This window comes from Ursus maritimus, unplaced genomic scaffold (assembly GCF_017311325.1).
Source record: "Ursus maritimus isolate PB19 unplaced genomic scaffold, ASM1731132v1 scaffold_7, whole genome shotgun sequence".
Taxonomy (NCBI): domain Eukaryota; kingdom Metazoa; phylum Chordata; class Mammalia; order Carnivora; family Ursidae; genus Ursus; species Ursus maritimus.
Window position 1 is genome coordinate 15,648,981 of NW_024426885.1, and position 21,587 is coordinate 15,670,567.

At 36.0% G+C, this 21,587-nt stretch overlaps 1 protein-coding gene across 1 annotated transcript in view; it reads right to left on the reverse strand.

The window, feature by feature from the left end:
* Positions 1-207: 207 nt before the first annotated feature.
* Positions 208-21,587, reverse strand: part of TRUB1 (TruB pseudouridine synthase family member 1) — a 35,642-nt gene continuing 14,262 nt past the window's right edge. Inside the window, exons 4-8 of the mRNA XM_008684881.2 lie at positions 14,962-15,043; positions 5,711-5,783; positions 4,129-4,268; positions 2,026-2,082; positions 208-1,276 (exon numbers count right to left, since the gene is read on the reverse strand). Coding sequence (XP_008683103.2) covers positions 1,017-1,276; positions 2,026-2,082; positions 4,129-4,268; positions 5,711-5,783; positions 14,962-15,043 — 612 coding nt within the window. The 3' untranslated portion in view covers positions 208-1,016. The remainder of the gene's footprint in view (positions 1,277-2,025; positions 2,083-4,128; positions 4,269-5,710; positions 5,784-14,961; positions 15,044-21,587) is intronic.

The following is a 21,587-nucleotide window of genomic DNA, read 5'->3' on the forward strand; positions in this document are numbered from 1 at the left end:
AAAATATTTAGAGCAGGAGAGATTAACTGGAAATGCAGGGCAGCTATCTCAACATCTATAAATATAATTTGAAACAGCAAACTAACCCCCCCCCCAAAAAAAAACCGAAAAGAAAAAACAACCAATGTCATGGGGATAAATGCCCTGTAGAGATATAAATACTAAAAAATAGAGAAAAGAAATTCTAAATTGAAGACACATTCTTTAGCTTACTTTTTAAAAATTACACTATTTAATAACTTGGTACAGGGTGGCTGACTGTTGATGAAGTCATCAGGAAAGATCACAGAGCTGCCAAAATATAAGCCACAGGGCTGTCCTTTGCACTCATGGTAGAGGTGAATCTAATTATTAGTCTTCTATTTACATTCTATTAGTGGTAGCAGCAATAATTTATTTACAACTATTTATTATAAAAGTTTATTAGTTTCCAAGATCTAAACAAACATACCTATTACCAGGGTAGTACAGCCTTAGCAAATAAATGTTCTTAATAACCGTAAACCTCAAAACATGAGTTAAATAATGGCTTTTTCAAACATAAAGAATTTCAATACAATAGAGCCACTAGGAAGCCAAAATAAAGTCAAAGTAACACTAATTTACATTCACTTTTGTGACACCAAAGAAACATGTAGCTCATGTTTCTTTTTTCATTGATTAGAAAACGTGTTCAACTTTTTCCAGGAAAAGAGTTGGAAGAAAAATCAAATCAGAAGATTTGATTTTCCTGAATCCAATCTAACAACATGATAACATCCTAAAAGAACATTTCGTAGTAGGGCAAAGAACTGAAAACTAACTGCAAGGCTATTTATAATGTAGAGCAGATTAACTGTACACCACAGAAACTGTAAATGATGGACATTTTTCTTCACACACACACACACACACACACACACAAAATCATGTGGAAAAAAAAAAAGAAATAGTTGTTTGTCTTTTGCACGTAGCTTGTCATTCTGTACACAGGATTCAAATGTCAACGAAGAAACGACGACAATCCCAAACCAATCTTAAGATGTCTTAATTACATCATCTTCTCCCTTTGTCTCACTCAGAGTTATATATTCACAGCTCAAAACTTGTTCATTAGACTCCTCAGGTTTTGACTTTTTAAGTGCCAACTCTGCTGGGAGAAGAGATGAGCAACGTTCCAGAGACTGTGCAATGTCATCAATAGTCCATTTGTCTTCAGGAAGGGCATGCTCTTCTAGTGTAAATGGTCCCTGTTTGGTTCGGGTCAGCTCTAGGACATTGGCACAGGAAGAGAGCTCTATAGCAACAAAAAGGGAAAAGAAAATCCACAGGGCAAATGATTCAGTATTTCATAGTCATGATCATGTTCAAATGACAGAAGATCTTGATCAAACCTCTCCAAACCACCTCAAATGTAAAACTGTAATAATCTAATCTAAGAACCAAGAGCCTTGAGATTAAGAAATGATAAAGTAGCAAAATAATATTTAGTAACTCACCTTATAAACTGCTTTAAAGTCTACAAGGAACTGGCAATACTTTTCTTACTTAGCCATGAAGCAAGCCCACAAGGTAAGTATACCCCTCATCTGCAGGTGAGGTAATCTGACCTGTCCAGTGCCACAGCTGCCAGCAAATGGCAGAGCGGGAACCACAACTTTCCAGCTGTTTGTAAGACTGTGGCTTCCGGTTTTTAAAAAATTTTTACTTGTATCAATGAAAGTAACTTAGAAGGATAAATCTTTTAATCTTACCCCTTTGCGATAAAATATTTTATATCTGAAATAATGTTGGTTCTTACATTGATTATCCCCATCTTCATTTCCTGCTCCTTTTTCTTTCACTCCTGTTACAAGCATTTCACGGCAGCTGCTGATGCTGATAATTGTATGCCATAAACCTTCAATGCTTCTGAAGCTGAAGGCAGCAAGAGTACAACTCCCTAAGGCCAGCACTCAGAGATATGAAAAATAGAAAATTCCCTCTTCCCATCAAAAAAGAATATTACTCTCTAAATGATAATTCATAATTCATCTTAATGCTTACCTTTGCCAATGTCACTGACCAAGCTTCTGATATAAAAACCTCCTCCACATTCAACATCTGGAATGTTAACAGTGACATGGTAAATTGCTAACCTCCTATGAAATCCACTTTACATAGAAATGATGCCCCTAAACAAATGTAAAAATGCACTATGCAAACAATCGAGTGATAAAATATTTATGCACTAAAACATAAATTATTCATCCAATAGCATATGTGTTTGTGAGATTGAAAAGTCAGAGTGTGGAGAGAGCAAACAGCAGAAACTCATGAACACATTTTAAATTAACTGGCAAGTCACACCAACGTTAATACTTCAGCCTTGTTCGTCTAATAGGTTTTAAATAGTTGGAAATCTCAGCTTTGCTATTGTGAGCTGTGCATTTAAAAAATATTTTCAGATTTGTACACCTTGTTCACTTAATTGGTTTTAAATAGTTGGACATCTCAGCTTTGCTCTCAGGAGCTGTAGATTTTTAAGATATTTTCAGATTTACACACTCAAAAATACATCAAACAAAAACCCCTTATCAGGGACAGTAATTATGTTTGGGAAAATATACTACATGGAGAGCTCAGTCTATTTAAATGTTCTCTTGGAAATATTCCTAAAGAAATCATAAAATAACTAAAATTACACAATGTTCCAGAGTGAATGCATATCTAAACATCTTCTTAACACAGTATATTACACGTTTATTGGTTAAGAGCAAGACTCTGGATTGTTTTTATTCATCCACAAGATATGCTGAATTTCCACACAAAAGGACTACATTCCTGCTGCTTATAGTCTTACCATACAAAAAAAGCCACTTGAGGGAATTAACCAAAACTCACTACCTAGGGATTTTAATTCTTTTTTTTTCCCCATCAGCTCAAGGCTGGGGGCCACTGCTAAGATAAAAATGAGCACTGGGCTCAAAGCAGGTATATAAACATTCTTGCACTATATTTGACTTTGGTGAAAAGACAGCTCTTTCGGCCTATTACAACCTCCAAGTGAACAAAATAAGTGTTTACAACTTAAATGCAATTGTAAAAATTCAAGTTTCTCTTCCTTTCATAGATAATATCTACTGTGCCAACCCAGCTGCTGCATTTTCGTGGAATGAAGCATTTTTTAGTATGTTTTTCTCATTATCTGTCAAACATTTTAAAGTCAGGACACTAAAGGAAAGAAGTGACTTCATTTTTTAACTGTACAAAAACCACATTCTATAGGAACTTTATATACATTAAATAGTCTGTCAAAGCAACAGAAGTTGAGGGAAAAAAATTTGGGGAAATTATTTCTAAAGGGAATTCTATTTAGTGGGCACTGTGAAATTAAGAGCAGTTTAAGCAAGCCTAGGAATTTAGAGGAACTACAACTTTTGACTCTTCACGGCTCATATATGTTCATGATTCAGCTACTACTTTTCGTGACTAGGAGATCATAAAATTTCCAAACCACAGAAACAAACTTTTTGTTTTTTAAATTTATTTCAAATACAGATTTATAGATAAATTCAAACTGATAACCTGAATTAAAATTTATCGCATGTCCAAGAATACATTTTTCCCTTACCCATTATTTCCATATTATCAGGATTTTTAGCAGTAACTTGCAGGTAACATAGAAAGGGGAGAAATAATCACTCCGCTCTTAAAATTTCCTGTCCAAAAAAAACTAAAAATGCTTTGTTTTAAAAAGACAAATTAATTTAAATTTTAAAACTGAAGGTAAACTACCAGGTACTAGCCAAAATGGGGGAACAAACATCCATAAGATAATAAAACACAAAATATAAAATTTTGGAAGTATATAACCCGTATCTACTCTTTGCAATTAGAGATCAAAGGTATGTTACTGCCAACTTTAGAAGATAATACGATATACAAAAAATTCAGCCTATTTAGAAAAGTATTTCTGAACTTCCACGTAGCTATCAGTACTTTCATTAAATGTGTTACCAAAAAAAGTGTTAATAAATCCTAACCTTACTTAAATTCAAATTTTAAAAATCTCCAATCTACTAGGGATCCATTAAATTACCCAAAAGCAGCCAAATGCAGAATGAAGGTACATGTAACTACAAATGATTTCAAATTCTTCCACCTTACCTAATGTGAAAAATGGTGGCTGGAATTTTTGAAGGGAGAGACTGTATACGGTAACGGGCCTGGCAGGCTTTGCTTCTACTACTTCGCCTCTCTTCATCAAGGTTGAAAGTCTCTGTCCATCCTTCTTTAATGCAGAATAGCTTGCAAAGATAAGAGAGGGAGAGACGGAGTGAAGGAGAGAGACAAGATTAAGAAAGACTGAAAGTGAATAACTCCAGATTACAGCAGGGGAAGAAAGAAGGACCAGCAGCCCTTAAATTGAATCTTTCTAAATATGAACTATGTTTTTCTTCTAATCTACTCCATGATGGTGCCAGGATTGAAGCTAAAGCTCAATCTGCTACCCAATGAACAATATTGTCAATTTTACTCTAACCTTCTCTCTGGAAGTGGTCTATTCACGTGTTCACTGGTCCTCGTTCCAGGTTAAGGGCACAAGGCCTCTGGTCACAGTGGTCTCTGCTATATTTCCTTGAAACAACTTCCAATACAATAATATTCATTTTCACATAAAAGTTAACAAATTATTTCTAAAATGCTAATCTACTTAACAGATCTTAAGCTTTGTGTGATAAAATTTTATTAGCCCACAAAATCCTTGGGATAATCAACGGAGAAAAAATTTCTAAAACTGCTCTTATAAACAGATATAAACGTGCAATTTATTTTAACAATGATAAAAAAACATTTATTCATATCCTGCAAAATTTTTAAAACTTTTATTTGAGGCAAAATTATGAAGACGCATTTCCCTATAGATATTTCAGTGTTCCTGAAAAAAATCAAGATTTTAAAGTAAAACATAAAAACTAAATTCTAAGGATGCCTGGGTGGCTCAGTCAGTTAAGTGTCCAACTCTTGATCTCAGCTCAGATCTTGATCTCAGGGTCGTGAGTTCAAGCCCCACACTGGGCTCCACACTGGGTATGGAGTCTACTTAAAACTAACAAACAAACAAATACTAAATTCTAAAAGAACTGTCAGTACTTCTCCTGACACATAACAATTTAGCCATTTTTTTAATAAGAAGCAATTTGCTTGAAATGGTAATGTGCACAAAAAATACGGTTAAGTTGTACTCAATATTCTTATACTTTAATAAATTATAAATCTCATCTGTTTCATTTGTTGCAGAGAATTGTGAAGCATAAGATTCTGGGCCTAAAAAAATGGTCCCCAGACCTGGAAAAGAGTACCAACTGGACTATGAATCATAGCTCTGACACCAATACTAGCCTGGACTGGTCTCTTCACAGCAATTCCAGGAAGACTGACATCTCTGCACTCCAGAGCTGCCCTGAGGGATACAGATGGAACCAGAAAAACCAATAAACAATGGAATAGCACAGATGTCAGGCTGTGGCCACATCCAGAGACAGAGGAAGCCACATTCCACTACCTCAGAGAGTGCTGGAAGCTCTGCAACCTAAATCAGGCTCACCTTTACTTGATCATATGTATATCAGACTAAAACGCGCCTCACCATACATAAAAGGAAGCCCCCTTTTTTTCTCATTAAAGTGATGTTAAACACTGAAAAATAAAAATTAAACATTTATTCAAATTCAATAATGGAACTTACAGGGGAGGTACCTGCATTATATTCCCAGTAAATTTCTGTAGAATGCCTTCAATATCTTCTTGTGTTATTTTATCTGCCAAAAATGAATAAAAAATGTAACACTAAAACAACCACACAAGTATACATGCTGTTTTCACAGCATTGAAAGTTCTGAAAATTCCATTTAAAAAGTTTCTAACAAAATGTATTTGTATGCCAAATTCTACCTTGTTGAGATGAATAAAATTCACATTAATGAGATAAAGAGGGAGAAAGTTTTATATTATGGAATATTAAGACTACATTTCTTTTGCTTCAATTTTTTTCTCCAAATTTTCTCCAAAACTTAACCAGCCATCTCATACACATTTAGTTGGTTCTTACTATAGCCTTTAGGAGACCTGAGAAAAACGTTGCATTAGCTATAGAAATAGTACTGCAGTATTCAAAAATGAGGAGATCGGAAGGTAAGCGGAGAAACAAGATAAGTTCTTTTTTCTTTTTTAACTGAAGTATAATTGCATACAATGTTATTCATTTCGGGTGTACAATGTGGTGATTTGACAATACACATTACCTAGTGCTCACCACGATAAGTGGTGATAGGCAAAATAGGCAAGAGGGATTAAGAGGTACACGCCTCCAGTTGTAAAGTAAGAAAATTATGAGAATGAAAAGTACAGCATAGAGAATATAGTCAATAATATGTGGTAACTTTGTATGGTGACAGATGGTAAGCACCGAATATCTGTTATCCACCTGAAACTAATATAACATTGAATGTCAACTATACTTCAATTAAAAAATAGATCATTTAAAAATTTTTTTAATTAAAAAAAGTTAATTTAAAAAAGGGGACGCCTGGCTAACTCAGTTGGTGGAATGTGTGACTCTTGATCTTGGGGTTGAGTTCAAGCCCCACCTTGGATGTAGAGATTACTTAAAAACAACATCTTAAAAAAAAGAAAAGAAAAGAAAAATATCCATAAGTTGCTTAAGTTTCTCCAGGCATCAAAGACTGTTAATAACTTAATGCAGTATTGAAGATTATTAAGTGTTAACCACATTAAAAACTTTACCTGCCAGATTTCAAAACTGTTCTATGGTACGGCATAAAATCCACAGCTTCACATTCAGTTCTGTCCCCAAGTACAGTTGTACTTACTTGTCTCCTTCCCTCCCTTCACTGCTCTTAGGATTTCTCTGTTCTTTTAAACAAACACTCCCAGGAGTCTGACTTTAAAGATAAGCCAGTGCAAAAAAAGAATATACAGAGCAAGGATACCAGGATTACTAAGCATTTTTTAAACAATGATTTAGAAAATCTGAATGAAGACATAAAGCCTTCAGTGTCTGTTAGTCATGTTTTCAGCTTTTGTTTAATACTCTTTCCGACAGATTATTATTAACTATATTATTACCTATAAAATGTTATTACTATAATATTAAAGTATATTTCTGTAATTTTAACAAGTAAAAACTATAACACACTGAAATTCAGTATTTGGGATTTTCATATTCATAGATGACTTTATGTATTTCATATTCAATAATTACAGAAATATTCTATAACTTGTTCAGGTCACAGTCAATGGAAAGAAATTACAGTGTTTCTTTTTCACTTTGTAGGAAATTTATTTAAACTTTTTATTCTAATACATACATGCTACATTTGATTTTATTAAAAAATATTTTAAAAAACCTAATGTGCTTTGAATTATTGTGGTAACACCAGAACAGAAATTAAAAGACAGCATGGAATATTATATTCAGGTTTCAAAATCAACACAACAAGACAGTCTTAACCTCAGTGGGACCTGGATCCCCAAGTTAACACAAATAACAGACTAGAATCTACTAGACTCAAGCAGAGAAGAGCTACAGAACTCAAGAGAATTTCCCCAACACCTAGAGGTCCATAAAGACACACCTCAGATGGGTATTCTCTTCATACTCTTTTTCAGACAGATGTAGCTCATGATATGATGAGGATTTTTCCATGAAAAATTTGCACTCTACTGCAACATTAAAACAATTACTGGTGGCATCTTAGTGATGCAAAACTTCCAAATCTAGACAGCCAATGCTACCTCCAAGCTGACCACTGCTAGAGAAACGCTATTACTGAGAGAACTGCAATACTTCATAACTTAGCAATACATTTTTAAAATAAGATCAAACGGCTTTCAACTTCTGCTAGGTTGGTCTCTTTACTAACATTCCTGTCAATGCATACTCGTTTTCCTGCTTCGGTGGCTCTCTTTTACTGACACTTCCCAACACAAGATGACAAGATGTGCTCTTTGTCATTCTACTTCTGCCAGTGCTTCTTTCTCTGACTTAACATCTCAGGCATTTCTGGTTTATCCTGTTCATTCTGCAATTGATCATACACAATTTTTACCTGTTACCTAATATGTATGCAGGTATTATCTCACCAATGAAACTCTAAGCTCCTTAAAGGCAAAGGCAGTTCTTCTTATGTAATGTACACAATTACAGTGGCACTCAAGACATTCTTGCTGAATTAGCCAAGGAACGATAAAATCTCAAGGTCAAAAGGTCATTTAAAAGTCACCTAGGCCAATTATTCATCTGATATTTGAATCACCAGACAGAAAGCCTATGCAGCAAGTTGTTTTACAGTAAAGGTGAATTTAATACAATAGAATACAACATGATTATTTTAAATCATATGATTATTATGAGTATGTCGTGAAGCATGCTGGCTATCTCTAAAATGTGATATTAGTCCAATCCAAATAATAATAAATAGTAAGAATAAAGACTCTAGGGGCACGTGGGTGGCACAGTCAGTTAAGGTCCAACTCTTGGTCTCAACGTGGGTCGTGATCTCACAGTTGTGGGATCGAGCCCCACATCGGGCTCCTGCTCAGTGCGGAGTCTGCTTGAGATTCTCTCTATCCCTCTGGCCCTCCCCCACTTGTGTTTTCTCCCTCTCTCTCAAATAAATAAATAAATATTTAAAAAAAAAAAGAATACAGACTTTATCTCCAAAGAATTTAAAAAGAAATGGAGAATAAAGTCTGTAAAGCAATTATATCGAATAACTACCCAAAAGAAGTAGATTTGATAAAAGAAGATGGGTATGATAAAAGTGTCATAGGACTTGGGTAATTATTCTTTGTTTAGGGACTAATAAATCATCGATGTGCCAGTATTCATTTGAAATTAATTTTAAAAAGTCATTCTCATAATATTAATATATGCAAGATCATGTCACACATTATTATTCGCTTAAAATTTGTTGACTCTATTTACATCATGATAGCTGGTACTTAACTGAACTATGGAGTTAAAAGCAATATTCAACCGTGGCAGAGTAACTGGTACTGGACAAGTATTATCACTATAAGCAGCTGTTTAATTGGAAAAAATATATAGGATACAACTGTTTTTGAACATCAGACAACAGACAGCAAAGACTGTAATCCCTGAGAGAAGAGAAAGAAACAGGCAAGGCCGTTCTGAAGATCACCTGCTTTCGCTTGCAGATGTTTTCTGAACCATGGTGCAAGGAGGGGAATCCGAAAAAAGCACTGTGATCTTGCTAGAGTAGGGAGATAGACAGACATGAACAGGAAGGCAGAAAGGAGGATGGCAGATAGGAAACTGCCAGCGACCACCCAGTCTTCACCCAGAGACCACCCCAACTCCCTCAGAGCAACCCCTTTTGCTACATTTCTGGAGTGTCCCTCCCCTCTGCTAAATAAAACCTTTGCTGCTTTAATTCTCTTAAGTCTCTCAACTGAATTCTTTCCTTCAAGAAGATAAGAACCAAGGAATTTTACAATCCACCAACTGGTAACAATCTCACTGAATAAAAATCAGAGTCTGGGGAAGAAGCAGCAGCTGGATTTTGAGAGAACCACACAGAGAAAGAGAGTCTACAGGGGTCCTCTGAAGACTGGCTACACTCCAAGCTGCACATAATACCATGAGTTGCCACAAAATTAACCAAAGCATACTACCAAAGCTCTTACAAGGCGGGCTCTTACAACCATCAGGAATGAAGAAACTTGGCTGAATACAATTAGGGATTTCATATACAAAAGAACTGAATGATCTACATACTGAAAACTATAAAAATAGGTTTGATATTATTTCAAAATAAAAAGGTCATAGAGGAATAGTATAAACAACTTTATACTAATAAGTTTGAAAGTTTAGATATAATAAACAAATTCCTAGGGTAAAAATCATCTACAATGAAACAAGAAATAAAAAATATTGTTTGATATTTAATAAAGAAGGCCAATCCATAATTAAAAACCTTCCTGACAAAGAAAACTCCAGATGTCTACCAGTAAATTCTACCAAACATGAGGGGGGAAAAATGCCCATCTACACAAATTTTAAAGAATAAAAAAAAAGAATTTTATGAAGTCAGCATAACTTTGATATCAAAATCAGTCAAGGATATTAACAGGAAGGAAAAACAGAAGGTAATCTCACTCGGAGACAAAGATGCAAAAATCCTAAACTAAATACTGGCAAACTAAATACAACAATTTATACAAAGGATAACATACCATGATCAATTTGGGCTTGCTCTAGAAATGTAAAGTTAGTTTAATATTTGAATAAGGAGAAAAATCAACAGATACAGAAAAAGTATCTGATGAAATTCAATGTCTGCTTGTGATTAAAAAAAAAAAAATACAAGAGATGGAGTGCCTGGCTGGCTCAGTCAGTAGAGCACGTGACTCTTGATCTCAGGATGGTTAAGTTCAGGCCACACGTTGGGGGTAAAGCTTATTTAAAACAATCAAAAAACAGTAAATTAGGTACAGGAAGCAACTTCCTTACTCTGATAAGAAAGCTGTAAAAAACCTATAAAGAAAAATCTTTAAAAAATTAGAAAGACTTGCTTTTTCAGATATCAAGACCTATTCTAAAACTACAGCAATTAAGATAGTTTGGTGTTACCACAAGAACAGACAGACCAGTGTGACAAAATAGATTCCAAACTCCAAACAAACCCGTATCTATAAGGTGCTTGATTTGTGACCAAGGAAGCAATGGAGCAGGGAAAAGTGCTCGGCCATATGGGAATACCCATACAGGATATCCAGATAGGGGGAAAAAAAAAAGGTGGATTATAGATGTAATGTGAAAGGCAAAGCAATAAAACTTCTGGAATATAGGAAAATATCTTCATACTTTTGGGGTAGGAAATTTTTTTTTAACTGGGTACCAAAAGGATTGGACTAATCACAAAGGAAAAGACTTGACAAAGTGAACTAAATTAAAACTAAAAACTTCTATTTCAAAAGACAATTAAGAGAGGTAAAAGATAAACCACAGAGTAGGAGAAAATATCCATAAGACATATAACAAAAGAGCATATATCCACAGTATATAAGGATCTCATACAAATCATTATTTTTAAAAAGCCAAGTCAATACAGCAAGGAAAAAAAAAAAAGAAGAAGAGGCAAGAGACCTGGACAATACACAAAAGAAAATGGCTAAAAGCCAAAGCACATATAATAAAGTGCTGAACGTCATTAGTAATCAAATGAATTCACAATGAAATACCACTACACACTTATCAGAACGGCCAACATTAAAAACACTATTAAGACCATGTGTTGTCCAAGCAAGGGGAACTCAAATTTATTGGTGGTGAAAATGCAAAGTTATATGATTACGTTGAAAACTGTTGACAATTCCCAGTACAGTAGGATTACCCAATGACCCAGCAATTCCACATGGGGGTATGTCCAACAGAAATGAGTACATGTGTCTACCAAAAAAAGAGGTACAAAATACACACAGCAGTTTTATTCATAAAGCCTTAAACTGGGGTCAACCCAAATGTGTATCAACAGAAAATTGTTGTATATGGAATGGGGCTTGAAAACTGTTCCTATGGAATCTTGACCAGACTGATAGCTGCAGGGATAGTTTGCTTTGTGATAGATAGTTCATTGAGCTGTAAATTTAAGTTTCATTCATTTTTCTTCATTTGTGTAACACTTCATAATAAAAAGGTTTAAATACAAACAAAAGGCACCATAAGATGATTGATACCCAGGTACACGCAGCAGCCCTACTACAGTGTGTGCCCTATTTGTTTAAATCACAATTCAAGACCCAATTCAACTCGTCAGCTTCCTCCAGGAAGTGTGGGCAGCCAAAGCGCAGTCCAAGAAGAGCCACTCCCATTAGATACGTTAGTTAGAGAAGACCTTGGTAACATCCTACCTTGGGACCAGGGGGTTGCAGTGTTTAGAACAGAGGATTAGCACGAGATACCACTTTCCTTTCACACTTCTTGCCTCCCAATAAAAAAGCCACAAAAGAGACAGAAAAACCTATTCTTATCGCAGAAGCAGTCAGGACTTCCCAGAAGCCTGGCCCACATCTAAGACAGCCTGGGACGCCATGGCCTCGTGTCCTGAGCTTAGTGAAGAGCAGATGAGCACAACGAAGCCAAGTGTCCTAAAAGATGCCAGCAACACATGCCTGAGACTTAATACGTAGACATGGATAAGAGCAGCAGAAGGTAGGAAGAACTTTGCCTTTTGTGTGACTTAGCCACAGTCATCTCTGCCATGCTTACTTACTGCCTGCCTTATCTATTCACATATGCCACACATTGTCCTAGAAACCAAGAGCACAGTGAGGACCAAAGAGACACGGTCTCAGCCCCAGAGTTTAGGGATTAACATGCAAATGTGTATTTATAAATGGTGAAAAGCTATTTAGGGATAAAGGAAGGTACCATGAAGGAGAAGAAAAGGAAGGGTCCTATTAATATGGTTTGAGCTTTGAGTCTACTGAGCCAGACTCATTTTCTTATTCTTCTGAGCTTTCAGGTTTCTGAAACAATGGCTAAAAATAGTGTTTGTCTAGATAGAACAAAAATGACTTAAGAGCATTCATTTGCCATTTACTGCATCCTGCCTTATTGCCTTACCCATATGTCAGTTGTCCTCAACGGGTCAATTAAGAACTGCATTTTTTTTACTGTTACAGTGACCGGTGGGGTGGCAGCATCAGCAGCATTTCATGGTTGAGGACCAGGAATGCTGAATGTCCTCCGGGACAGGGCAATCAAGTGTTCTGTGTACCACATAACTTCTGGATGTCTGCCAGATTCATGTAGGTGAAAGCCTGTTTATAATCACCTGAGGCTAGAATCTAAGTCTGTTTTCCACTTAAACACAAAGTATTTTTTGTACGGTTTTTCAAATACTGAATTTTTCAATACTGAGCCATCAATACAACACACCTGTATCAGTCTGCCTTTATACTTGTGGCATTCATATCTGTTAAGTGTCAACATCGCACTAGTTCATTACGACTTTTAGTGCAGAAATAGCCATGCATTTATATAGCAACATACCTATTTTATTATAGATTACTTTTATTTCTTCTTTATATTCTGTTTATTGTGTTATAGTGACTTTTTTCCTAGCATGTAGGTAGGGGAGAGTATCTCTGAATTTTAGTTCAAGAGAGTGAAGAAGGCATTATAAAATATTGGTTATAGGTCTCAGTATTGGGTTTCAGAGGGTTGAGAACATAGGTCCTCGTTCTTCATTAGAAGCTCCTTAAGGACACAGGTTAGGTCTCATACTTCTTTATCTTTCCCTTGGTACCTGCTATAGCAGCTTAAATTGATGACAAACATTTGCTGATTTACTAAAATCGTACAGAAAACTCATGTCAATAAGCAAAATTCTCTGACCTTTCATTGTCTGGGACTACAAATACTATTCAATAAACTATAGTGAGGTCTCCCTTTCTGGCCTGAAGAAAGTTACTTGGTTTTTCCATGACTTACTTCAACGTATAATGAGATGATTTTAACAAACTAAGTTTCCTTTAAAGTAAGTAATGTTACAAATTACACAATACGAAGTAGAGTTTTTTTAAATTCCAAAACGCTTAAGGGTAGGAAGGAAGGGAATGTTTAAGTACCGTTGACTCTTGAACAACACAGGGGTTAAAGGGCACAGAATCCCCATGAAGTCAAAAATCCATGTATAACTTTTGATTCCCCAAAATTTAACTGCTAATGGCCTGCTGTTGACCAAAAGCCTTGCCAATAACAAACAGCTGATTAACACATATTTTGTGTTTATATATATTATATACTATATTCTTAGAGTAAAGTAAGCTAGAAAAAAGATGTTACTAAGAAAATCATAAGAAAGGGGCACCTCAGTCGGTTAGGTGACCGACTCTTGATTTCACCTCAGATCATGATCTCAGCGTCATGAGATCAAGCCCTGTGTGGGGCTCTGCACTTAGCACAGAGTCTGCTTGAGATTCTCTCTCTCCTGCTCCTCCCCCTGCTCACAAGCATGCACTCTATCTCTAAATAAAATCTTAAAAAAAAAAAAAAATAGAAAAGAAAGAAAATCAAAAGGAAAACACATTTACAGTACTGTACTGTATGTATTTTAAAACTCCATGTATAAGTGGACCCACACAAGACAAACTAGTGCTGTTTAAGGGTCTACTGTATTTTCATCACCTTGGTCTTCTTCTAGTATCCCTACTCAGTGAATTGCACCATCATGTAACCAACTTTAAAACCTAGAAACCTAGGTCATGGTTGACAATGTCCTCTCCCTCACCATCCCATCCTATCAAGAAGTCTTACCAATTTTACTTCTTCACCATTCTTCTGATTATATAGGTACTGGCGTATACTTTAGTATACTCTGGAAATCTCTGACATCCTCCTATTGTCCTAGGCCTCTTTAATCTCTTAAAAGCTTTCTGACTGAAAATCATGGTTGGGTTTCTATTAAGTGAGAGTCTGCTATTACTTATTAGTAACAGTAATTTCAAAGATAATTCAACATCTATTTTATTTAAAATCAACATAAATCAGTGATTTATCTTTTGATTATGTTGCTTGATTAGTCAAGTAAGATACTAAGTTACATATAAATGTTAACAAGACAAGTGAAGCTACTATGACCAAGAAGAAGGCTGGTCTCAGTACGGGGGCTGTATGTAATATATATTAAGGACACTCAACACAAAAACATAGGAAAGCCAGATGCTGAACTGGAAAAGAGGCAATGATGATAAATCTTTATTAACAAACTCATACCAAATAAGTAAAAATGTGATCAACAACTTTCAATCCTATTAACCTAAGAAAATGTACTAAAAACTGTAATAATCACCGGTAATATCCGGCGAGAGATTTATTTTAAAATTCTGAATTCACAGAAACTTTCTCTAAGTGTTAAAAAAGACGACTACATTAGATGAACATCATACCGTAAGGTTTTTCTTCTGTTACTTTCCCAGTAGAGTCTAGCGTGTCAGTGGCTTTCCCCAGTTCTCCAATGGCAATATACCTCTAGAGGAAGAGAAGCAAGGGAGAAAAATAGGTCATAAGGTAAAGAAAAACTGTTCTGTATGTCTTAAAGTTTTATACAGAATTTCACTAATACTACCAACTTGACACAAAATAAAGGCAAAAATAAGAGACTACAGCTGTTTGTTAATTTTTGATGCGTGGGGAGCGCGTGTGTAAACCTCCCACCCCAGCCAACGTGACAAAGAAAAGCCTGATTCTACTGACAATTACGGCTTATAAACACAGTTCTTACACACTTATTTCTAAAACCGGTTTATATTAGGCAGTTTTGATTCTGAAGGAAAAATTTCAAATATACTTAGGAGTAGAGAGAATGGCACAATAAATCCCTGCATGGCCATCACAAGACTCAAAAATTTTACCACACATACAATTAAAATTAATTTAAAAATAAATCAATTTACTGGGGGCCTGGGTGGCGTAGTCGTTAAGCGTCTGCCTTCAGCTCAGGGCGTGATCCCGGCGTTCTGGGATCGAGCCCCACATCAGGCTCCTCCGCTGGGAGCCTGCTTCTTCCTCTCCCACTCCCCCTGTCTGTGTTCCCTCTCTCACTGGCTGTCTCTATCTCTGTCAAATAAATAAATAAATAAATAAATTTACTACTTCCTACATGAAATACTAAGACTAATCTCAGTAACTTGTTTAGATATTTAAACAAAAGCTAAATATGTAGAAAGTGGGCCCAACTAGTACAGCAGAGGTAGTGTGCTTAATATTATGTGTGTTTTCTTCATAAAGAGAAACAGCTACTTCTTGAGCTCTCTGAAAGGAAAAAAGTCACTTCTAAGAACTGATCATTTATTCATAAGCAAAGAATTAGAGCATTCATAGGTAACTGAGGACTATTTTACTTCTCACCTCAGGGCACACTTGTATTACATATTCTTTTTTTTTTTTTTTTTTTTAAGATTTATTTATTTACTTGAGAGAGAGAGAGAGAGAGAGAAAGAGCACAGAGGCGGGGAGAGGGGCAGAGGGAGAGAAGCAGACTCCCCACTGCTGAGAGCGGAGCTTGACGCGGGGCTCAATCTCAGGACCCTGAGATCATGACCTGAGCTGAAATCAAGAGTCTGACACTCAGCTGACTGTGACACCCAGGTGCCCCTGTATTACATATTCTTTATACTGCTCTTTTTTTGATCATATTCAAGTTTTACTTGGAACATCACATGAAGCAGTAAGAAAAATTCAAGGAATGTAATTCCCACTGAAAATAATCTGTAGTTATTTGGATAATTTTTTAAAGAGAAAACTCAAAGACTGCAGAAACATAAGTTTATTTTTTTTCATAATAATATTTTTATTATGTTATTCACCATACAGTACAATCCTGGTTTTTGATGTAAAGTTCGATGATTCATTAGTTGCGTATAATACCCAGTGCACCATGCAATACGTGCCCTCCTTACTACCCATCACCATAAGTTTATTAATGACAAGTTTATTATGCTAGTGGAAGAACCAGAGACAAAAATGAGAAAAATATTAAAACTTCAAATTCCCATAAACAAGCATTTTATACCAGCTTTAGAGCCCATTGATGAAATCATCTTCTATTACATAGCTCACAATAATTTTTTTATGATTTTATTTATTTATTTTTAGAGAGACAGAGAGCACAAGCAGGGGGAGAAACAAAGGGAAAGGGAAAAACTCTCCAGCAGGCTTCTCACTGAGTGCAGAGCCCAACATGGGGCTCAATCCTGGGACCCTGAGATCATAACCTCAGCCGAAATCAAGAATCAGACACTCAACCAACTAAGCCACCGAGGTACCCCTCAAAATAATTTTTTTAAACAATGGAATACAGGAGAGAATGTTCCAATGTATTTGAATTAGCTTTTAAAAATTTCATTGGTATTGTCAGCGAAAGACAAATACCATATGATTTCACTCATATGTGGAATTTAAGAAACAAAACAAATGAACAAAGGAAAAAGAGGCGAACCAAGAAGCAAACTCTTAACTAGAGAGAACAAATTGAAGGTGACCAGAGGGGAGGTGGGTGGGAGGCTGGGGGAAACAGGTGATGGGGTTTGTACACTTGTTGTGATGAGCACTGAGTAACATATAGAACTGCTGAATCACTATGCTGTACCCCTGAAACTAATATAACACTGTATGTTAACTGTACTGGAATTAAAATAAAATTTAAAAAGTTCCCTGTAAAATTCCATTAGGATTGACAAAAATTAGTTTCTTGTAACTAAACATTCAGTCTCATCACCTGAGATGCTCCACTCCTGCTTCCATTTTGGAACAATCAACCTGGATTAAGTGTACCATGGAGAGAAGTGCATATAGCAGGGTGAATGGAAAGAGCGTGGACTCAAAGGTTTGAATCCTGACTCCATCACATGCGTAAAGGAGGTTAAGGCAGTCTTTCCTGTTGGAGCCTTGTTGGCCTTATCTTAAGATGGAGATGATAATAGTATCTCAAGAGGGCAGAGCCAAGAACAACAGGACCTGGCCATGGTAAGCAACACTGAACAATACTATTATCATCATTATTATATATAAAAAAAAAAAAAAAAGATACAGAATGATTCACAATAACAGTGGTTAGAGTAACTCAACTAGTTATAGTGAGTTCCCATAAGAAACAGTAAAGCAAGAAAATGCTCTGATTTTTGCCTTAATCATCTATCTCGCTGTGTGAGAAAAACCATACAATCATGTATACTGTGCCTTGAAAAATTTCTGCGCTATTTTATGTAACAATTTTTAACCAGGAACCTTTTAATGTTGGAACATGCTTTCCAATATGTAATGTTCATTCTCATCTCCAGGCTCCAGGGGTTCTTGCACATGGTACTTTCCTAGCCTTGAGCTTCCTCTCTTTTCTAAGAATCAAACCCTACCCCCTGTTCATCTTTCAAAGCCACCCTATTAATTCATCTCAACTTCCAATCACCTACCTGACAGCAAAGCTAAGAGTAGGTGCTCAATACAAGTTTCTTACGTAAGAATGAAGGCCTGTATCAAACCCACATCATGTATTCATTCATTCATTCGTGTGTACTTTTATTCAATCATGTTTCTTAAGGACTGTGAATGTACAAATTATTCTCCTAGGTGCTTATGAGAAATACAAAGATATACATTGATCCTTATCTTCTCCAATTACAAACTATTAGCTTGGATTTTGCATTGCTGTTCTATTGCGTTTCTTACTAGACAGAAACGTGGTAGCTACTTAATAAAAAGTTGTTGATAGAATCATATACATGGTGGAGAAGTTCTTATCTGTGCATTTCACCATAGTCTGGGATATCCAGATTGTACCTGCCAAGTTTCAAATCCTTCCAGGTTCTCTGCTTACAATGAATCTGGTTACATGCTGGATTTTTTTTAAGGGAAATAATACTTAAATCAGCAATTCTCAAACATTGTGGTTTTAAACCCCTATATACACTTCAAAGTTATTTAGAAACCTTAGCACAATTTTTCTTATATGAGTTCTATCTGTTGATAGTTACTGTGTTAGAAATTAAAACACAAAAATGTTTAAAACACTGATATACATGCAAACATTCCATTAACTATCAGAGTCATGCTATCAATCAGCTAACCTCCGAAAAACTCCACAATATGCTCATCAGATTGCAAAGCTATGAAAACAGTTTTGACTTCAACAGACCCCTGAAAAAGCCTCAGAAGTCCCTGGACCATACGTTATGAACTGCTGATCTAAATTATAGCTGCTTTTTAGCTCTCCCTTGTCTTCGCATCTAGTGATAATAATCTTTTAATTCTAGTCGATGGTCCACGAGCTACTTAGAAAAATCCACCCAGACAGGTAAGCCTCCAAGAGAAACAAAACCTCACCAGCAAGAAGATATGGCTTAGAAGAAAAAAGACATGGGAATGTGTATACACACACCACCATTTTCTCCTACGGGGTCAAAGTATTTCTGTTCACTGCCCTAAATTCTACACAGAGACAGGATGCACACCTGGTAATTCTGAATTCTATTAAGGTATTCATTACAACATAATTTGACCACAACAAAACAAATGGAGGTCCTATGGAATTTTTAAAGAAGTTTCCAGTACACTGTGTGCTCTTTGGGATGCATGGTTTCTCTCTGCTACTAGTACTACTCTACTCTCTACTTTACTCATCTCAGGTTCCCTGAACCCCATAGCAAGATACTAGCTAGACAGCTTTAAGAGCAAATTGGCTTCTGTACTCCTCAGGAGAAAGGAAACTGTTTTTATATTACAGAAAGAATACATAATCATTTCCATCTCAACTAGGCAACTGCTTTTTCCAAGGTTTGATTTAAAAGCTTATGATTCAAAGTTTCACAAACAAACGAATATTATTTACGATAAGGAAGAATTTTTTTTAAAACCTACCAGACCAAGAACATGTCACTTCGAATGTCTTCATTAAAAAAGGAATAGCTCTTTACCGATCATAAATGTAAGCCCTTCAAATTTTCAATATAGTACTTATGAAATGCATGAATATTAATAGAGTGTAAAGACAAGGTACAAATTGGACTCGCCTCTGGAGAAAACGACAGAAATGCACAAGTCCTGGAGAGCTGGCTTATATTTCACAGGAGCAATATTCAAGTCACACTTCAGAGTTGACATTGACTGGTTAACCTCAAAATACTACTATACTTGGAGGAAGGTTACTGTCTTTTGAATACATCAGGGTGGAAAAGTTTGGATACCCCAATGATAATATCTGTTCAACTGTTGGAGGGATACAAAGCTGCTTTCTGAGGAAATGCTGGCTTTGCCTATAGGTACTTCAGTTTATCTCCACAGAGATAGGAAAGTAGCCTTACATCTGCAAAATGCTAGTTAGTTTTCACATGGCACCAGTGATTTCATAATGGGACATCAGCCCTTCCACCTGCTCATGTGGTTTCTAATGCACATGTAAGTAACTGACCTTCATCAGCAATATAGGAAGCTAACAAAGGTAGTACTACCAAATCTCATCAAAGTCTGTTACTTCTAAGTATATCTGCTATCCAGCTTCTGCTTAGTGATTGGCTCAAAGAAAGTATAATTTAGGGAAGCTAGTAGAGGAACCATGCAACCACTGCCTCTTCTAGGTATTTAGATCAAGTTAGGCCAAAGGGACACATTAGTCTAACTTCTCTCAGAATTATCTTACCTAAGTTACATTTTATAAAGATCCACTCCTATATGTGTTATAAAACTATTTTTGAGAACCACTGTCTGTCATGCAATATCCCTCACAGTAAGAAACTTCTTTCTCACTTTAACGCCCAGAGAAACTGTTTCTCCCTAAAGAACTGGTAGGTGATGCTTCCTGTTTCTGATAAGTGCCATGTTTTGCACAGGCTACCAGAAATCATAGATATGAAAAAGGAATGAAATTAACTATACTCAAGATTTCCAACAGAACTTGCTTAGACAACATAAATGTCAGTGTCTCTGGAACATGTAGTTAGAGAGCGCCAATAGGCCTGGAACTCAAGAGAGAGCTCTGGGGATACACAAAATACTTGGAAACAGTAATATTACTGATCCTTGAATAACATGGGTTTGAACTGCGTGGGTCCACTTATATGTAATTTTTTATAGTACAGTGCTGTAAATGCACTTTTTCTTCCTTATGATTTTCTTAATACCACTTTCTTTTCTCTAGCTTACTTCAAGAATACAGTATAAAATACAAATAACATACACAGTATGTGTTGACTATTTATGATATCAGTAATGTTTATGGTAAACAGTAGGCTATTAGTAAGTTAAATTTTTAGGAAGTCAAAGTTATACGGTGATTTTTGACTGCGTAGGGGGTTAGTACCTTTAACCCTTGCATTTTTCAAGGGTCAACTCTTAATAGGATTTATTGATCAGCTTCTGTACTTAAGGAATTACACAGAAAACCTAGATGCTTTATATACACATTATACATGTAACCCAAAAGAGCATGCAGTAAAAAAAAAAGCTCAAGAGAAACATGATAATTGGAAAAGGAAAGAGTACTATAAGATAGGAGAGGAAGCAGTGAAGAACATAGAGTGGGACTCTTAGATCGTACACTGATGTGAATTGGAAAGAATGCAAGAAAGGAGTTGGGTGGTTTGAATGGTCTCTGGTCTTCAAAGAATGGAACCAAATCATCTGATGGCATAAGGATTATATTAAAAAGGTCAGCACTCCACCCATTAATTGATAGTGGCTGTATGAAGTGGTATTATGATGAAATGAATTCTAAGGATGTTTCTTGGTTCAGCAGGAAAGAGTGTTAGGCCATGTTCTATTAGCAACGTCTCTAATCAGGACTGGATGGTAAGGGAGGGATGCACTGTGATATGGCTGTAATGTGAACACTGAATACCTGCCATCCGAGAACAAAATAATTCTACTCTTGAGGTAACTCTACCTGACACATACTATAAGACAAATTTTTCTGGTAGCATTGTGATGTAAATAAAATTCACCTGTTAAAGTGGAGAAAGAGTCAACATTAGGTCCACTGGTAGGTCTGGCAGGTCCGTGCCTAGTTTGGAGGCTGCAGGCACCA